The sequence below is a fragment of the Gavia stellata genome, chromosome 6 (assembly GCF_030936135.1).
Source record: "Gavia stellata isolate bGavSte3 chromosome 6, bGavSte3.hap2, whole genome shotgun sequence".
NCBI lineage: Eukaryota > Metazoa > Chordata > Aves > Gaviiformes > Gaviidae > Gavia > Gavia stellata.
Window position 1 is genome coordinate 46103429 of NC_082599.1, and position 15844 is coordinate 46119272.

Here is a 15844-nt window from a genome sequence, read left to right on the forward strand (position 1 = left end):
TCTTCTCTTGCAAACAGTAAGGTAATCCCATGGCATTTCCAAGCCTAAAAAAGTACTGATACATGAATTTTTCCATTGCAGAGAGACAGAAAAGCCCTCTGTTTCCTACTTTAACCATTCTTGTTTGCCACCAAAGGCCTTATCCAGAGCATGAAGCAACAGCTCTGTAACAGAGACCATTATCTGCATTAACAGCTAAACTGGAATGCAAGAAATGGAATAAAACCAAATACTTCCAGGGACTCAAATTCACATTTTGCTAGAGAGATCTCTATTCTCCCCAAAAGTTTCCACTTCTCAGAAAAGCTGTTTTTATATCCCTGAAAGGGCTAACTTCCCCCTGCCTCCAAGCTTTTAAGGATCATATACATTTATTTTACACAGAATTCTTTGGTACTGCCCTGGAAAAAAGCAGCAAAGTTTCATCTTGATGCAGTTTGCCTTATGCTGGTACTGGTAACTTTTCACTTGGATCTGTAGCAAGAGATACATGGAGCTACAGGCCCACCCCACTCTAAAAACTACAGTAGACCTTCCTCAATTTTTCAGTCCAGCTCTTTGGGGAAGCTAGAAGATGAAAAAAATACATTTGTCACTGAGAGTTATTGCAATCCTCTTTAAACACAAAAAACTGTTGACTTCTCCAAAATGCACCCTGAATCTCCAAAGCTGTGCTTATTTCTTACTTTTGGAAAAAGGTACCACTTCTGTTCTAACAAATCCATCAAACACTATTCCCTTAAAGTCTCTCTATGGGGAGGGGCAAAAAAAACCTAGTCATTTCACAAGAAAGTAAATCAAAAGGGTTTGATATCCCCTGTTTCAATGCTCCTTGTAACCTCTTCTGTTATCCAGATTAGGTGCACTGATAAAAGAAACAGTAACTTCTTTAAACTTATTTAGCTTTCAGGTGAACAGAAATACTCAATGACAGGATACATTAAAGGAAGCCTTGCTTTTTATCTAAACTTAACAATGACTGCACTAAGCCACTAAAATGAACAATTTGGTTTAAACTTAAAGAAATTTTGTGCATTTTCATCAGCTTCACTTTGTGCTGTTGGATTACTGTGTTTCAGAAAAAAATACACAGAAATGCCAAAAAGATGCAAACTTGCTCTTCCTGGCAAGTGAATCCCACTCACTTTCACAAAACGTTCAAAGTCGTCTGGGAACAAGACGCTGTGCTCGCCAGTAAATCAAACACACTGAGGTATAAAAAGGAGAACAGGAAAAAGTTCTCTGCTGCAGCAGCAATTCAAAAAACAGAAGTCCCCCCTCCCATATCCCCACCCACAGAACTGCAGTATGGTCAAGAACACAAATTCTCTACAAACACCTACTACCATTTTCTCCATTAAAAAGTTACATAGAGCCTTTTTTGGCTTAGTCTACAGAATTCACCACACAAACCACCTAATGTGCACAGCAACACTTGTTTGTGCATGAAACCCCATCCGGGGGGAGAGGTAAAACGTTCCGAACTGTGAGTGTGTGGGGATGGGAGGGGGTGAGAAACCAGGGAGGGAAGGGAGGACAATGAGGTAGATAGAATTTAACTTTACAGGCTCACTCCCTGCAGAAAAGAGAAGTACATTCATCTGTAAAAAAATTAAAGATGAGGTAGGTTTGAATTAACGTTGTATTTTTTCATTTTCTCTTAGAAGAATTTCCCTGAGACAGTTTCTTCCTAATTCAAACACGGATTAGAAGACGAGAATTCGATTGTTTCCAAAGTCGACAACAACAATCATGCCATCAGGGGTGACGGCTATACCTGAAGGACGGTCCATCTGACCAAAGCCGCTTCCCTGAGTGCCGAACTTGCATAAAAAGCTACCATTTGACTCGAATATCTGCACCCGGTGGTTCCTGGAATCCGCCACGATGATGCGCCCCTCTTGATCCACCGCCACCCCCTGCGGGCGCAGGAACTGGCCGTTCCCAGTGCCCTCCGAGCCCAGGAAGCGTGCTGACTGGCAATCTGGATGGATGACCAGAAGGCGATGGTTGTTGAAGTCTGTCACTACCAAGTGGCCCTCATGATTGAAAGTCACACCTCTGGGGGAATCAAAGTGCTTCCAGAGTGCCCCTTCGAAGCCATACTTGTTAAGAAACACACCGTCGGGCCCGAACAGCTGAACGCGATGGTTCCTTGTGTCAGAGACCAGGATCTTGCCCTCTGCGTTGACAGCCACATCCCATGGGTAATTGAATTGCCCGTTCTTTGTTCCTTTCTCCCCAAACTTCAGAATGAACTGCCCCTCAAATGTGAATATCTGGATGCGATGATTGTCCTTGTCAGCCACAACAATCCTACGCGAGATGTCACAGGCCACACCGGCAGGACGATCGAACTGGCCTGGCCGGGAGCCCAGTGTGCCAAACTTGTGATGGAAGGTCCCGCATGGTTTGAACACCTGGATGCGGTTATTACTGCGGTCAGCAACAATGATGTAGCCTTCTTTGTCTACACTAACTCCCCAGGGGCGGCAGAGTTTGCCATCGCTGTCTCCCTCACTGCCAAAGGAGAGCCCCGGCAGCCCAATGCCTATATAGCTGCGCCCAGATTTCACCACAACTTTGAAGGGGCTGTTCTCAATGTGTTGGTTGCACATCATCACGGATACCAGATGCTCTCCCTCTAGCTGTGGACGGTAGCTGACCAGGTAGGTCCCGTTCTGCTGATCACTGACATCTGCCCCAAAAAGGTTTCCATCTGGACCCATCACTACTGCAGAGATCATGTCACCTCCTGAAAGGCGAGGCTCACCATCATGGTCATAGCCGATCACTGTGAAAGAGGCCACTTTGCCCTGCAGTGCACGCTTGAGGCCTTCCCCCGTGGCTTTGGTCAGAGGAGCAAAAGCCCCACTGCTGACAAAGCCCATTGATTTAATGGCCATATACAATGCCTGGTCAGGGGGAGTGAACATGATCCTGTCATCTTCCTGTGGCTGGAGAAGGCCTCTCACATTTTTCAGCTCCTGCACCTGAGCCAGCATGCGGTCCCGAGCCAGAAGAATATCCATGGTACGACCCTCCTCCAGGACCTGCTGAACAGCACTGATGGTGTTGTCCAGCTTATTTAGGTTCTGACGTAACTTTTCAACTTGCAAGTAGAGTGACTTAGCTTTGACTTGACGAATCTTTTCCACCTTGGAGGGGATGGGGGGAGAGAAAAGCACACTTATATCAGGAAAGACAACCTGTAACACAAACATTTCCTAACGTCATTCTTCTACATAAAAACTGGTTGTGCAGTTGTTGCAGCATGTTGACACAGAACTGCAGAACAAGCCTCTAAAAGCTGTGATGCAGAGAAGCAGAAATGAGGAAAAGTAATTTATCCAAATTCAGGATTGTTATTCTCTTCCATCCTCCAGCCAAAATCATACATTCTTACTCCGCCTGTCTGCTGCATCAGAGTGCTATTTGAAAGGAAGAGTCACTTGCCTACTAATAATGATTTGCTTCCTCAAATGCTATTCTGTTTTCTAGTTGCAAGGTACTTGACAGATCATCGAAAGGTACATCTTACTTAGACTCCAGGGAGGACAGAGGTTATGCAGGCTCTCAAGAGCAAGCAGAGGCCAAGGCTTCTCCAACCACAATTGAGACCAACTTCAGAAGGTAGGCTGTTATCACAGAAGGCTGAGGCTAGGAGTCAGCATCAGCTAATACACACGGGCTCTCATTCCCCTGCCTGCCAGAACTGTTTTCATTGACTGGATAATACCAGACATTTATCTCCAGGGATTTTTAGGGTCCAATTATTTTAATATTTTCTTGCAAATAATGGCAGTCATGACGAGCTAGTACTTTACAACAGGATGCTTTATAATGTCACTTCAAATGACACAGAAGGTTGCTGCCAGTCCCTGCTTGGAGGACTGAAGCTCAAGCAAAAATGGTTTGTTTGTAACTATTTTATATAAGCCTGTGTTTATCTTTACTTGTGAAAAATCACTTAGACCATCTGGCAAAGACACCTGCCCTATAAAACTAATGAAACATGTAATTGCTTTATTGTTGCAAAAATACACTTCCTTATGTCTGAATACCTGCTTGGCTACAGAACAATGTATTTTAATGAGGGACAACTCACTGTCTGAAGACTCCTTCGTTATACACTGACTAGATAACAGATGTACAAACATGCTATTTCATCTAATGTTAGGGCATGCAGGTTTTACCAGACTGTTAAAAAAACAGAAGTCAGAATCCTTCCTCCGGCAGATTTCCAAAAGAGATTACTAATCTTAGGTCTCAGCTTAATCCTTGGCCTCAGCTTTGGTACCCAAAATTATTCACAAACATGCTTCACATGCGGGCTTAACACACTCAGTTTTTTGCTAGAACGATTTACCACCACCAAGTTTCCTTCTTAAAATCATGTTTTATAACCTGAAGAGAACTTGCTCTCAGTGCAGACATTCCAATAAAGTGCACTTATGCAGCCTCTTGGGATACAAATAGCTTAGGGGCAGCTCTTTCTTCTCCTGTACTAGGAATACCTCAAAAGAGAAGGCTGCCAAGCTTCTTGAGGAAGGCTAACAGTGGAAAGTGAACTCATTTCCCTCAATCCAAATACCTCAAAGAAAGCAGCATTAGAAGTACAGTAACTATATAAAACGCATTTTTAATCTTGCCACTGACACTTATAAAAGAACTACAGAAAAACAAACTTCTCTTTTAGGGGATTAGTCTCACTGCAGCTAGAGTAGTTCCATTACAATAAACACTTACCAGAGTGGTCATTTTGCTGACAACAGACATTAAACCAGAAAATTACTGTTCCAATCAACGTTGACAGAGAACAGGCAGGGGAGAAGCACTTTAGCAGGACAGCACTGCTTCTTCGCAGCATGTGCCTCACCAACCACACGCACATGCCATCCTGCCTGGCTCTGCTAGGCAGAGGTGACACAGCCCCTGGTTTCCTGCCACACTTCGTATTATAGGAGTGTTCCCAATTCACTCCTAAACTTTTCCTCATCTTGACCACAACATTTTTGCTCCCCTATACCAGTACCAGCAATCATGTGGTCATAGGACAAGTCAGTTTGACTCACTGATCTAAAAGACCTAACCCAACAGCAGAGAGGGGGTTTCTGTCCGATTCTGAAAGTGGGGCCCAAAGGGCCAATCCAAACTAATCTGTGCCAAAGAAGCAGAGAAGAGCCATGACCGCTAAGCTACCTTTCTGGAATAAGAAACTTTGCTGTTACTTCCTTTCCTCCTCTCAAAATACCACACATGCATCGTGGCTGAAGTGAGTGCAGGAGTTTTGGGACTGTGCAGATACTCTTGCTGGAGAGTATTCTCTTCTGCTAGCAAGAAAATCAGAGGGACACTACCTTGACTGAGAGTAAAGTAAGTTTTTAGGAGTGGGGACACGTTAGTCTTCCAGATTTCTACTAGTCTTAAAAAGGACACAGCATATACAGCTTTGCTCCTTTCCTTTGTTTAGGAGAAGAGGGACATGCAAGAAAACCCATATAACTACATACCTACTACAGCAACGTATTAAAAGAGGTTTTAAAAGACATTCTTTCAACAAGGTGTTTCAAGGCGATCTCCTCCCGGGTCAGTACCGAGAGGTGAGGCATAGCTGCTGAGCCAGCAGGGGGAGTGCCCACCCTACTTGGGGGGCTGAGCTGGTGCCAGGATACCCCACTCCCCACAAAAACCCAACCCAACCTGTTTCTCAGGTTAAGAGATACCCTCAGCACAAAACCAACCAGGGCCAGAATCCGGCATCCTACTACCTACAGAAAAATGAGTTCACAGTAAACTGTAGTGTTTCAATTCAGTGTTCCTTGGGAGGATAGCAGAATCTGGACATGTACTAGTTAAAAAAGCGTGTTTTCCGTTTGAAAAGGCACTTCTCAGCAGTTCAAACCACAAATGTAAGGTGCATACCTTCCAGAGCAGCTCACACTCCCGCTCTTCTAAGGCCTTCTTATGTCTAGTAGTCACTGCTTTGACTTCAGACTGTACCACCTTCGCTTTCATCTCAACCTGCTCTGCCACAGCCTGGGCCTGTTCAATACTCAGCTGGGGAGAAAAAAAGACAACACATTTAGGGCTCAACCAAACCAATTAGAAATGCATCAGAGGACTGCTGCCCACATTTCACTACGCTTTCAGGTGAAGGCATAAAGTGATAACTCTTGGGTTTTTACCAGGCCTCCACCCATTTCATACATCAGAGCCTCAAAACTGACATAATTTTAATACATCTGTTACTTGGAGTTTACGCCTTCATTGTACCATGCACCAACATGAGTTCCTTGACAAATCCTTCCCAAACTGCTCCCAGTTTCACAAAATATTACAGAAAAAGGCATAAAACCAAACAAGATAAAGAGCAGGCAGGCAAGTCTGAAGGATGACAGTTCCCCATGGAAAAGATTCAATAGCATAGTTAACCAAATCTTTTCAACACCTTTGTCATACAGTGAACCACCATTAACATGCAGATGAGGTTATGAACCTCTAAGAGGTTAAAAAAATACTAGTTTATTAGTTAGAAAATTCTAGAACAAAATAATGGTATGTGAAGGTATTTAGCCTAGAAAAGAGAAAGCTCTGGGGGATCTTACCAATGTATACAAATACCTGAAGGGAGGGTGCAAAGAGGACAGAGCCAAGCTCTTTCCAGTGGTGCCCAGTGGCGATGGGCACAAACTGAAAGATGAGAAGTTCCCTCTGAACAGCCAGAAAACACTTTTTTTCACTGCGAGGGCGACTGAGCACTGGCACAGGTTGCCCAGGGAGGTTGGGGAGTCTCCATCTTTGGAGATATTCAAAAGCCATCTGGACATGGTCCTGGGCAACTGGCTCTAGGTGGCCCTGCTCTAGCAGGGGGGTTGGACAAGATAACCTCCAGAGGTCCCCTGCAACCTCAGCCACCCTGTGATTCTGTGACTACACCATTAAGCACTTACTTTTTTCTCTTTTCGTAAGCTTGGCACATTAGTATTTTATTTCTAGAAATTTAATATTAAGCAACATACACAAGACATCTAACCCCCTACCAACACACTACACAACCGTAGTAGCTCAACAGGTTGTTGACAGCTGAGAACGTAACTCAAATTCACCTTTGTTTTCTGCATTACATACTGAAAGCCATGGAAATAGCCATGGATATTTGTTTTTAAATACAGCATTTTAGATAGACTTTACAACACCTTTCCCTCACCCTGGTCTGAGGAAGTGGTCCATTTCAGAACTTGAGCTGTTTCAGACTAAGTAGCCAGGGAATGCTCTGGCAGAAAACATCTTTAATCTTCAGAAATGCAGGCTCGATAAAGTGGGCAAAAATGTATTTAAAAGGCTTTATTGTACATTCAGGGCCTTATGGAAAATATCCTCAGTTTAATTCTGTATATGAGTATGTACCAATCTAAGAACCACCTGATGCAACAATCTATGAACTACCTAGTGTGATCCAGCTTTGTCTAGAAAGTCAGACAGGGCTTTATGGGTTTTTTTTTTAATTAGTTGTTAGTATTTTCAAAGTCTGATCTGGCAAGTTCAACTGCATTAATTTATGCCAACAATGGGAACGCTAAAACATAAAAACAGAAGTGTACTGTTACTTGGACATTTTCATTCCAGGTAGTTATTTTAAAGACAACTAGTTTGAATTAGATGTATTCTTCCAGGTCATGTAGGACTAGAGAACTGAAAGGAAAACTGACTTGGTCTGGTGATTAGTCTCTGGAGACAAGATGAAGACAACCCAGAGAAAATAAGACAAGGCAATGTTTCTGATCTTTAATCCAAAGAAGTCTCTTGCAAACTTGCAGAGGAAAATAGGAGTGCCACTTGACAGCCTCTCTGCAGCACAGGGCTCAGTAAGAAGAGCATGCCTTTCAGCTGTTCCTCCTTCATGCAACTCCCAGGTCAGAGTCACCTTCCCTACCTTTTTAACATGGAAGCTCTTCAAACTCATGGACAGCCTAATTATCCCAGTCCCACTGGAGGCAGACCAGACCTGACCTGCCTTCACACAAAGCTTCTGGCAGACAAATTTGACTCAACACTTCAAGTTGACAGAAAGTGAAAATCTCGTTACAACAATTAGCAAAGCAGACATGAAGTCACAACTGGCCACAGATTAAGGCTTCATAAAAGCCTGTAAGTCTCAGTCCTAGCTGGGAAAGTCCACATGTAAGAATATTGTGCCTCTGTTATCTCTACTTTGCCATTCAAATACATAACCAGCTTCTACTGCAGGGAAAAGGTATGTATTTCTTCCAAAACAGATCTGGATTCTTGTCAGGTACAGCAAAACACCCCCCTTCTCTTGCAAAGAGAAACGGGTATCTCCTTGAGAAGTGTTAGGGAAACTATGCTATCCACTCATATTCCAATTCTAGCAAGCACATCTGTGAAAGCAGAAAAGTCTTGGTTTACTTGTTTTTCTACAGCAGTACACATTAGGACAGTGTCTATGCTTTCCTCATACCTAAGAGCTATCTCAACTTCCCTCACAATTCTTCACCAAAACCAGAGTCCACCTTTTAAGAACTCCATCATAGCAGGAGAGGTATTAATTCCCTGCAGCTGCTGTGATCTTTCATCTGTAGGAACCAGTTATGGTAGGGTAACTGTAGTCAATACCACAAGGTTGTCTACCAACAACTCGTATCATCATCTGGATTTATTTTTACTTGCCCAAGTCTGAACAGCTCAGATCAGTGAAGGATGCCCAAACAGTAAGAGTCTAATATTGTCCAGGATATTGGCAAAGTTTTTGGTCAAATTCACATGATCCCACACTGTGCCAAAACAGGCTAGAAGAGCCTAGGAAGGCTGACCAGCATCAAACACAGAGCAGCAGGCAGTGCTATGGTGGGGAGGGAAAAACAACAGGCAAGTTATCTATCTGAAGCAAAAGCCAAGAGCTTTAAGTACAGCTTTTGGGAGCCTTCTTTACATGGAAATCCCGTGTTCTCTTTGATTACTGCAAGATATCACAGCTCTGCCATGACAACTCTCTCCTGCTGTTCTGCAGGCATTTCCTGTGCAGAATTTGTCTTCAGAGAGGTCAACTTTTTAGGAAGCATGTTAAGCAGCAGCATTTCTTGTTCTGGTCAGGCACCACACAATCTTTTTTAACAACAAATCCTTTTAAAGAAAAGCAGCTTTTATGATGCACTCGCCTCATGGTCTGTCAAAATTATTCCAGTGCTAGTGCATGAGATGGTCAGCCAGTTCACATGCTTGGGAAACAGAAGACAAGGCCTGTGTTAGCAGAGAATCTCATTGTGTTACTGAATTTGAAATGGATAATAACTATTTTGTTTCTTGCTCTTGGTTGATACAGGAAATCGCCTATTACAACTGTACCTATTCACTCATGACTTCCCAGGGGCCCAACGATGGCCAACACACTCCCCATTCTATCGGAGATATCACCAGTGCCTACTAAAAAATAAAGGACTTTGCAATGTATCTTGTAAACTTTAGGATTGAAGCTAGTACTTCCAATTCCTCAGAGTAAAATTTAAGTAATGACAGTGTTTGTGCAGGTGATATGTTCCAGAGGGCTACAACAAAAGGAAACCTTGCAAACAGAGCATACAGTGGGGCAGACAAGCTGTTTTCATGAAGGAAAGCAATGCAGACATCCATCACTAGCTGTTCCTACCGGCACATTTCAGAATTTCTTACTCTTCTCCATAAACCTACCCAAACAGCAACAAAACACATTCAAAACACACAGTTTAGAAGAGGACAATGGCTTGCAGTAGTACCTGTACTTTCAGATTTCAAAGCATTTAAAGAAGATTATTAAATGTGCAGGTCTCAGTTTTTATTCTCTGGACATTTTATACAAACCAAAAAGGCTACTTTGTTACCACCTCAAGGTGGCTATTCCTATAATTCATATGGCATTTTACATCTTATTAGACATAGCTCTGCACAAACACACCCCTATGTAAAGTGTCACTGGTACCCAGGGTGCCAGTGCCTACATAAAACATGCTAAACCACGCACTCCTTTCCAGGACAAGACAGCAGACCCAGGCATGCCTGGCCAGTTCCTACATGGTCCAGCCAGTTTTGAGTAACAGGTGAAGAGCAAAGTCATATTGGACCACAGGTGTCCTTTGTGAGCCCCCTTTAGGTGGGCACCTTGTGAGCTTCTCTTTAGCTACATTTAACCACTTGGGGAAAAAAACTAGTAATGAGCTTGCTACAGTGGCTCTGACACAGCAACTGATGCTACAACACAAGCTATGAAGCAACCGACTGCAAGAGCCAGAAGTAGCAAAGTAGTATTATAGAACTTAGCTGCAATTCTGGACATCTGGGCTAACTACAGAGGGGCCCAAATCATGATTTGTCATTTTGTAGACTGGCAGTTCTCAGCCATTTTTCACATTTCCCATCTTCTGTTGGAACTGGAGACTCAAGTAAAAAAATCTCTCTACAATTTAATCTTTATATTTAAATATTCCTATGGGTAAGTTAAGTAATGTTCTAGAAATATCACGAAGTTTTCACTAGTGCTGCTTTAAATGAAAGATTATGATCAGAAGCATACAACACTCCAGGAGAAAGAAAAATGGTTACAAAGCATGTGCTCTGACGACTACAAACAACAAATGCAGAGCTACTGTAAAGGTGCTGATGCCCTCACTGCATGGTTTCCACAGTCCAACTACCCAAATTAAAATCAGCATGTCCACACAGCACACAGTTATTTAAGGAGGCTAACTTATGTCTCTGAAACAGCAGAGCCTGTTAATCCAGATGCTGAGCCATGATGTTAGATTGTATCAATTCAGTTCAGAAAATTATCCATTTGAACACACTGCGGCATGACACACAACTGTGGCAACACCATGAGATGTGTAAAGGCTACTTACAGTAACTGTATTGCAACCCATCAACACTAGCTTGCATGAAAAGGTGCTTAGGATTTTTAATTCCATCCATCCAAAGATGGGAGGGAGGTGTAATTTTTCAGGCATTAATTCCAATATTTAAGTTTGCTAGTCTAAGTTTTCCAATGAAGGTGCAAACATGTGGAGAGAAAATTCAAACTTGAAAGCAAACTCTGTTTTCTTCAGGGGAATCCTTCAGTATTTCAGGGGTGTATATACCACAGGTAACAGCTACAGAACCTTAAATACACACTTCCCTACCTCAGTATGGAGGATTTACACTTTAAACACTAAGGAATTCAAGAGGAAGTTAATCCTACTTAGAGGAAAAAAGCTTTGAGATGCATATTCTCTGGCAAACCCTCTCTAGCTTTTAAAAGCACATTAAATACAAGAAACTTAAGGAAATCTTTCCATATATCTCAAGTTAGCCCTCTTCCATCAAATGCTAAAGGTGTTCTATCCATAAATAGTTTGTTTTCAGTTCCTTATGGAAACAAAAAGATACAGAGGGCTTGTTTCAAAGAACTTTTCCAATTACTTATCACTGTTTCACAGCAGAATAAAACAACCAGGACTTAACAGGCAGCTTTCTCCAGCATCAAGAAGTGAATATAAACTTCCTAATGTTCTTATACTACAAAAATTAATTAGAAGATCCTATACAAAGCATAGTTGCAGTAAAGATACTAGGATTGATACTTAACAGTGGCTTTGCAGTAATATTGGTGCAGCTATAGCACAAATCACAGTAGTTGGACCAATTTAAAGGTTTCAGCCTAAAAAGTGCTAAGTGCTAAAAATTCTCACTTAAAGAAAAATTCTCACATAAAGAGAATTTTAAAAGAAGCTTTGATGGGGGGAGGGATAGAGGCCAGGTTAACTCGTGTCAGAAACTGACAAAGAATCACTTTGGTTTGTACTGCAAGAACAGACTTTTTGCCTAAAATTTTAGGCAGAACAGTAGTGTCAGGACAGTGACACATGTCAAATCCATCTAGTAGTGTCAGGACAGTGACACATGTCAAATCCATCTTTCCTGATAACCATATGCTCATATGTTATACTAAGGAACTCACTAAAACACAACACAAAACAATAACTGAAAGTACAAAGAAATTCAGCCTCTGTCAATATATATGTATCAATATAATGTCAATAAAAATATATGTATGCAAATACAATGTCAATGTAAATCGTACATTTAGAAAAGCACAATTGACTCAATTTTGTTTATAAAGCTTCATTTCAGATTCTTAAACCTGCAAGCCTGACTTCAAAGCCACACACAGGGGTGCCTGAGCTAACTTGATGTGACAACCCCAGAACGATCTCTTGCAGCACAAGCAGTGCTATCCTTCTCAGGTATCGACCTCCCTGCAGCACAGATCAATATGGCAACCCACGGGGAAGCTTCCACTGAAGGGCAGAGGCTCAAGGCAACAGATCAGCTTCCTCCTCTGGCTGGCCAAGTTTCCTACAGTACCTCCCTCCCCCCTTCCCTAGAATAAAAGTTTTAAACTACTTCATACCACCTCCCCCACAATTTGGGAGAGAAGAGGCATTGCCTTAATGGCTGACCCACCTTACCACCAACTCCTAAGCCTTTCATGCTGGTAGATAACAGAGTGGCTCCCTCTGTGTTCTGCGCACGACCAGTCTCACTGCATTAATCTAAATGCGTAATCCTGCACTGTCAAACATCCCAGCAAAAACAACTATAGGCTCAGCTAGGAAAGAATTTGTTTTTTCCAATAAAACCACTTTTAAGATAACTGACATGAACAGATCAATTGTATTTTCACATGTTCACCTGGAAATTGACCCTAAATGGGAATAAGAACTCAAGGCTTTACTGTTACGCAAGTGCATTAGATTACACACACACATATATATAATTACACATGTATAGATGTATTTTAAGAACATGACATTTTGAAGAAGCCATCTATCTATCATCATAACAGATTTACATTCACTTTGTGGCCCGGTCCTTGGAAAAAATTCTGAAAGACAGTTAAGTGTGCACTTCTATGAAGTAAAACAAGGCAGCAGGACAAACTCCCCCCGTATAGACAGGCAGCAGTCCTGCTTCCCCCCACCCTATTAATCCAATGTCAACTTTGGCTTTCATATCATCCTATGAATCAGCTCAAGTCTCTGAAAAGGCTAGAAAAGCATCCCAGCAAGGAACATAGCTTTCCACTGAGACAAGAAAGAGGTCCTACAAGCAACAGAGTTGGGTGTTTCTGCTCCATTCCCTGGCACCATCGACAGTACTTGTAGCACTGCAGTGAACCAGCCAGGGGGCTGACCCAGCCACAAAGTAATCCTACAGAAAGGTTACCCTTTCAGCTGGATCAGCTCACCACTCAAGCACACAGGCACAAGTTCTTGTGTTAGGGACAGGCTTAGAAATGCATGATCCAGGCCAGGACCAGCTTTCTACCGCTGCAGAACCTCACTGAGGAAAAAAGCAAGCCTCTTGCTGCCAGAATTATTATTTCTTACAGAGGACTTCAACTCCTTTGAAAAGCGAGGTTTGGACTTTTCAGGAGTGACAGACTAGATGAGGCTTCAGTGGATCAAGAGGCTGAAATGTATCTCAACTCATAGCATTTTTTTTAAAGTCTGAAAAACAATCTTTCCTCCAAAGCCACAGGAAGAGTTTAAATAAACATTTCTTCCTACAAGCCTTCAACTTTGGTTAACCAGATACTCTCCAGCCAGTTGACTCATGGCTTGATTTCCTCTCTCCTGCAACACCCTTCAAATTCCACCTTTTCCCCTTTACTCTCAACCACCGCCCTTCATTCATCCTCAACATCTCATGTCAGAGAGCTATCACTTTCAGAGCCTATCAAGAAAGTTACTAGTACAGCAGTATGAATCAGTCCCACTAAGAAGTGTTACTACACTGTATTACTTTTCAAACCTCAGACCTCCAGTCTATGTTCCTCATATTGCAGCTTGTACTGGCATTTAATTCCCTGTTGAATGTTTTCAAACTTTAACAAAAGCACTCAAGCCAATTTCTTTTAATTTAAGAGTCTAGTTAGTTTAGAGTTTGTTTTAAATTCATGCTGACATGCTGCCTCCTCCCTAGGATAAATATATAGCTTCACAGACCTATCGTTCCAAGAACAAGAAAAGTTCTGCTCCATGAAAACTTTCTTATGCAGCAGGCTCACTGCATCAACCTTTGAGTCAGGCACCTCTGTTTTTAACTGCATCACATGTTCTTCTAGTTGTTGCTGCTGATGTTGCTTAGGTAGCAGGTGTCTTGAATTGTACAGTCTTCCCATTCCTGCATATGCACACACAGATTACCACCACCTCAACATTATCACTGATCTGTTTGCCCACTAGACCCTTTTTCTGTATAGCAGTCCAGATTAAAAAGCTCACTAAACGAATAAGACAACTCAGTTCTTAAAACACATCGCTCATTTTACAGAATCTTTACACAAGCTACCCAGTTAACACTTCCAAGGTAGCCTCTTAACCTAGATAGGCTGTAGCTAGACTAGGGTAAAACCGCACAAACTAAGTTCAGTTGAGCTACTTGTTCAAGTTACATGAGCATAGCCGTTACCACCCACCCTTTACCTGTACCATCATAAAGTAGTCAGCTCACCACAATGGCAGGAGCCTCCAACATAAAAGCCAGAAAAAATGCGGGAGGAATAAGCAAAGTAAACCCAGTAGGAAGCAAGCTGGCACAAAACCATTCATGTAATAGTAGTCGAGTGGTACTCAATGATATTCTGCTAGTTTCTACTCTAAAAGTCAGTCCCTTCTTAGATGATATATCTGCACCAGTAAGATGATTAAGAGCCCTGGAGGTCAAAAGCAGTAATTTAATTACTAACAGACAAGCCCTTGTCTAGGACAGCCTGGAGAAATTCAGAACACTGCACCAGTGAGGTTCTTTAAACTAGTACAATCCCTTTTTCTTGGACATGTTAAATGTTTCAGTATGGATACTGCTGAAGAGCCTTATGATCCAATTTAAAACAAATTTTGGAAGAAGCTAAGGTTTGCAGGATTCTGTCTTAAGATGGAGTTTTAAATTAGCTATCCAGCTCCAAAAACTTTGTGTTTGCTGTTCTGTTGTAACAAGTTAACACTACAAGCTAAAGGGAGACATCAACAACCATCTAATATCTATACCATTGATACCAAAGACTTAAACAAATTAGTTAGCATACAAAAAACCCAGATCCCTTTGTGCAAACTTTGTACAGATGAGTTAAGATGATACTGCGTCACACAAACTGAAATATGCATTAGTTTTCCCGGAAACAGGCTGGCTGTGGCGATTAGCTCTATTGGGTTATGTTAATGTTGTCTACCTGGAGACAAAAGTAGATCTAGCACCTGATATAGCCTCTGGGTCTCCTGATAATGGCCGATATGCAAACTTGAGACTTGGCCAAACAGCCAAGTCAGTGAAATGCCCCAAATGGGTGCCCTAAGGCTGACCTACCTCATTATAATGTTAAAAACCACACCTCCTAGCTAGAAAAGCCCCCAACCCAAATAAGCCCCCTACTCTCTGGGCATGCGTAGTGAATTAAGAGAGAACTGTATCTTTAAGATGAAGTAAGAAAGATCCTAACCAATAGTTAGCTAAAGGGTGGGATCAGTAGGCGTAACTAACTTTGTTAACTGTTTAAATACCTGTCATGATTTCAACTGGGTGTGCATGCTAGGAGGAAGGATCCCCCATGCACCCAGTGCTGCAATAAACCAATGTCAGCTTTCTAAACTATCATTTGGTTTGGAGAGTTTTCTTGGTTACGATTTTCGGTAACACCATCATGATACTTACTTCATTCTACAGGTGCAAAGACTTAAGACTTGTCCCACTGAACAAGCTTACTTAAGAGTTATAGCTATCTTATAGCTATAAGTTATGGCTTATTCTCACT

General features: G+C 42.1%; 1 protein-coding gene across 1 annotated transcript in view; it reads right to left on the reverse strand.

Annotated features, from left to right (window-relative positions):
- Positions 1-1706: 1706 nt before the first annotated feature.
- The window catches only part of TRIM71 (tripartite motif containing 71), a 57052-nt gene continuing 42914 nt past the window's right edge, over positions 1707-15844 (reverse strand). The window contains exons 3-4 of the mRNA XM_059819052.1: positions 5926-6060; positions 1707-3158 (exon numbers count right to left, since the gene is read on the reverse strand). Of these exons, the coding sequence (XP_059675035.1) occupies positions 1707-3158; positions 5926-6060 (1587 nt within the window). The remainder of the gene's footprint in view (positions 3159-5925; positions 6061-15844) is intronic.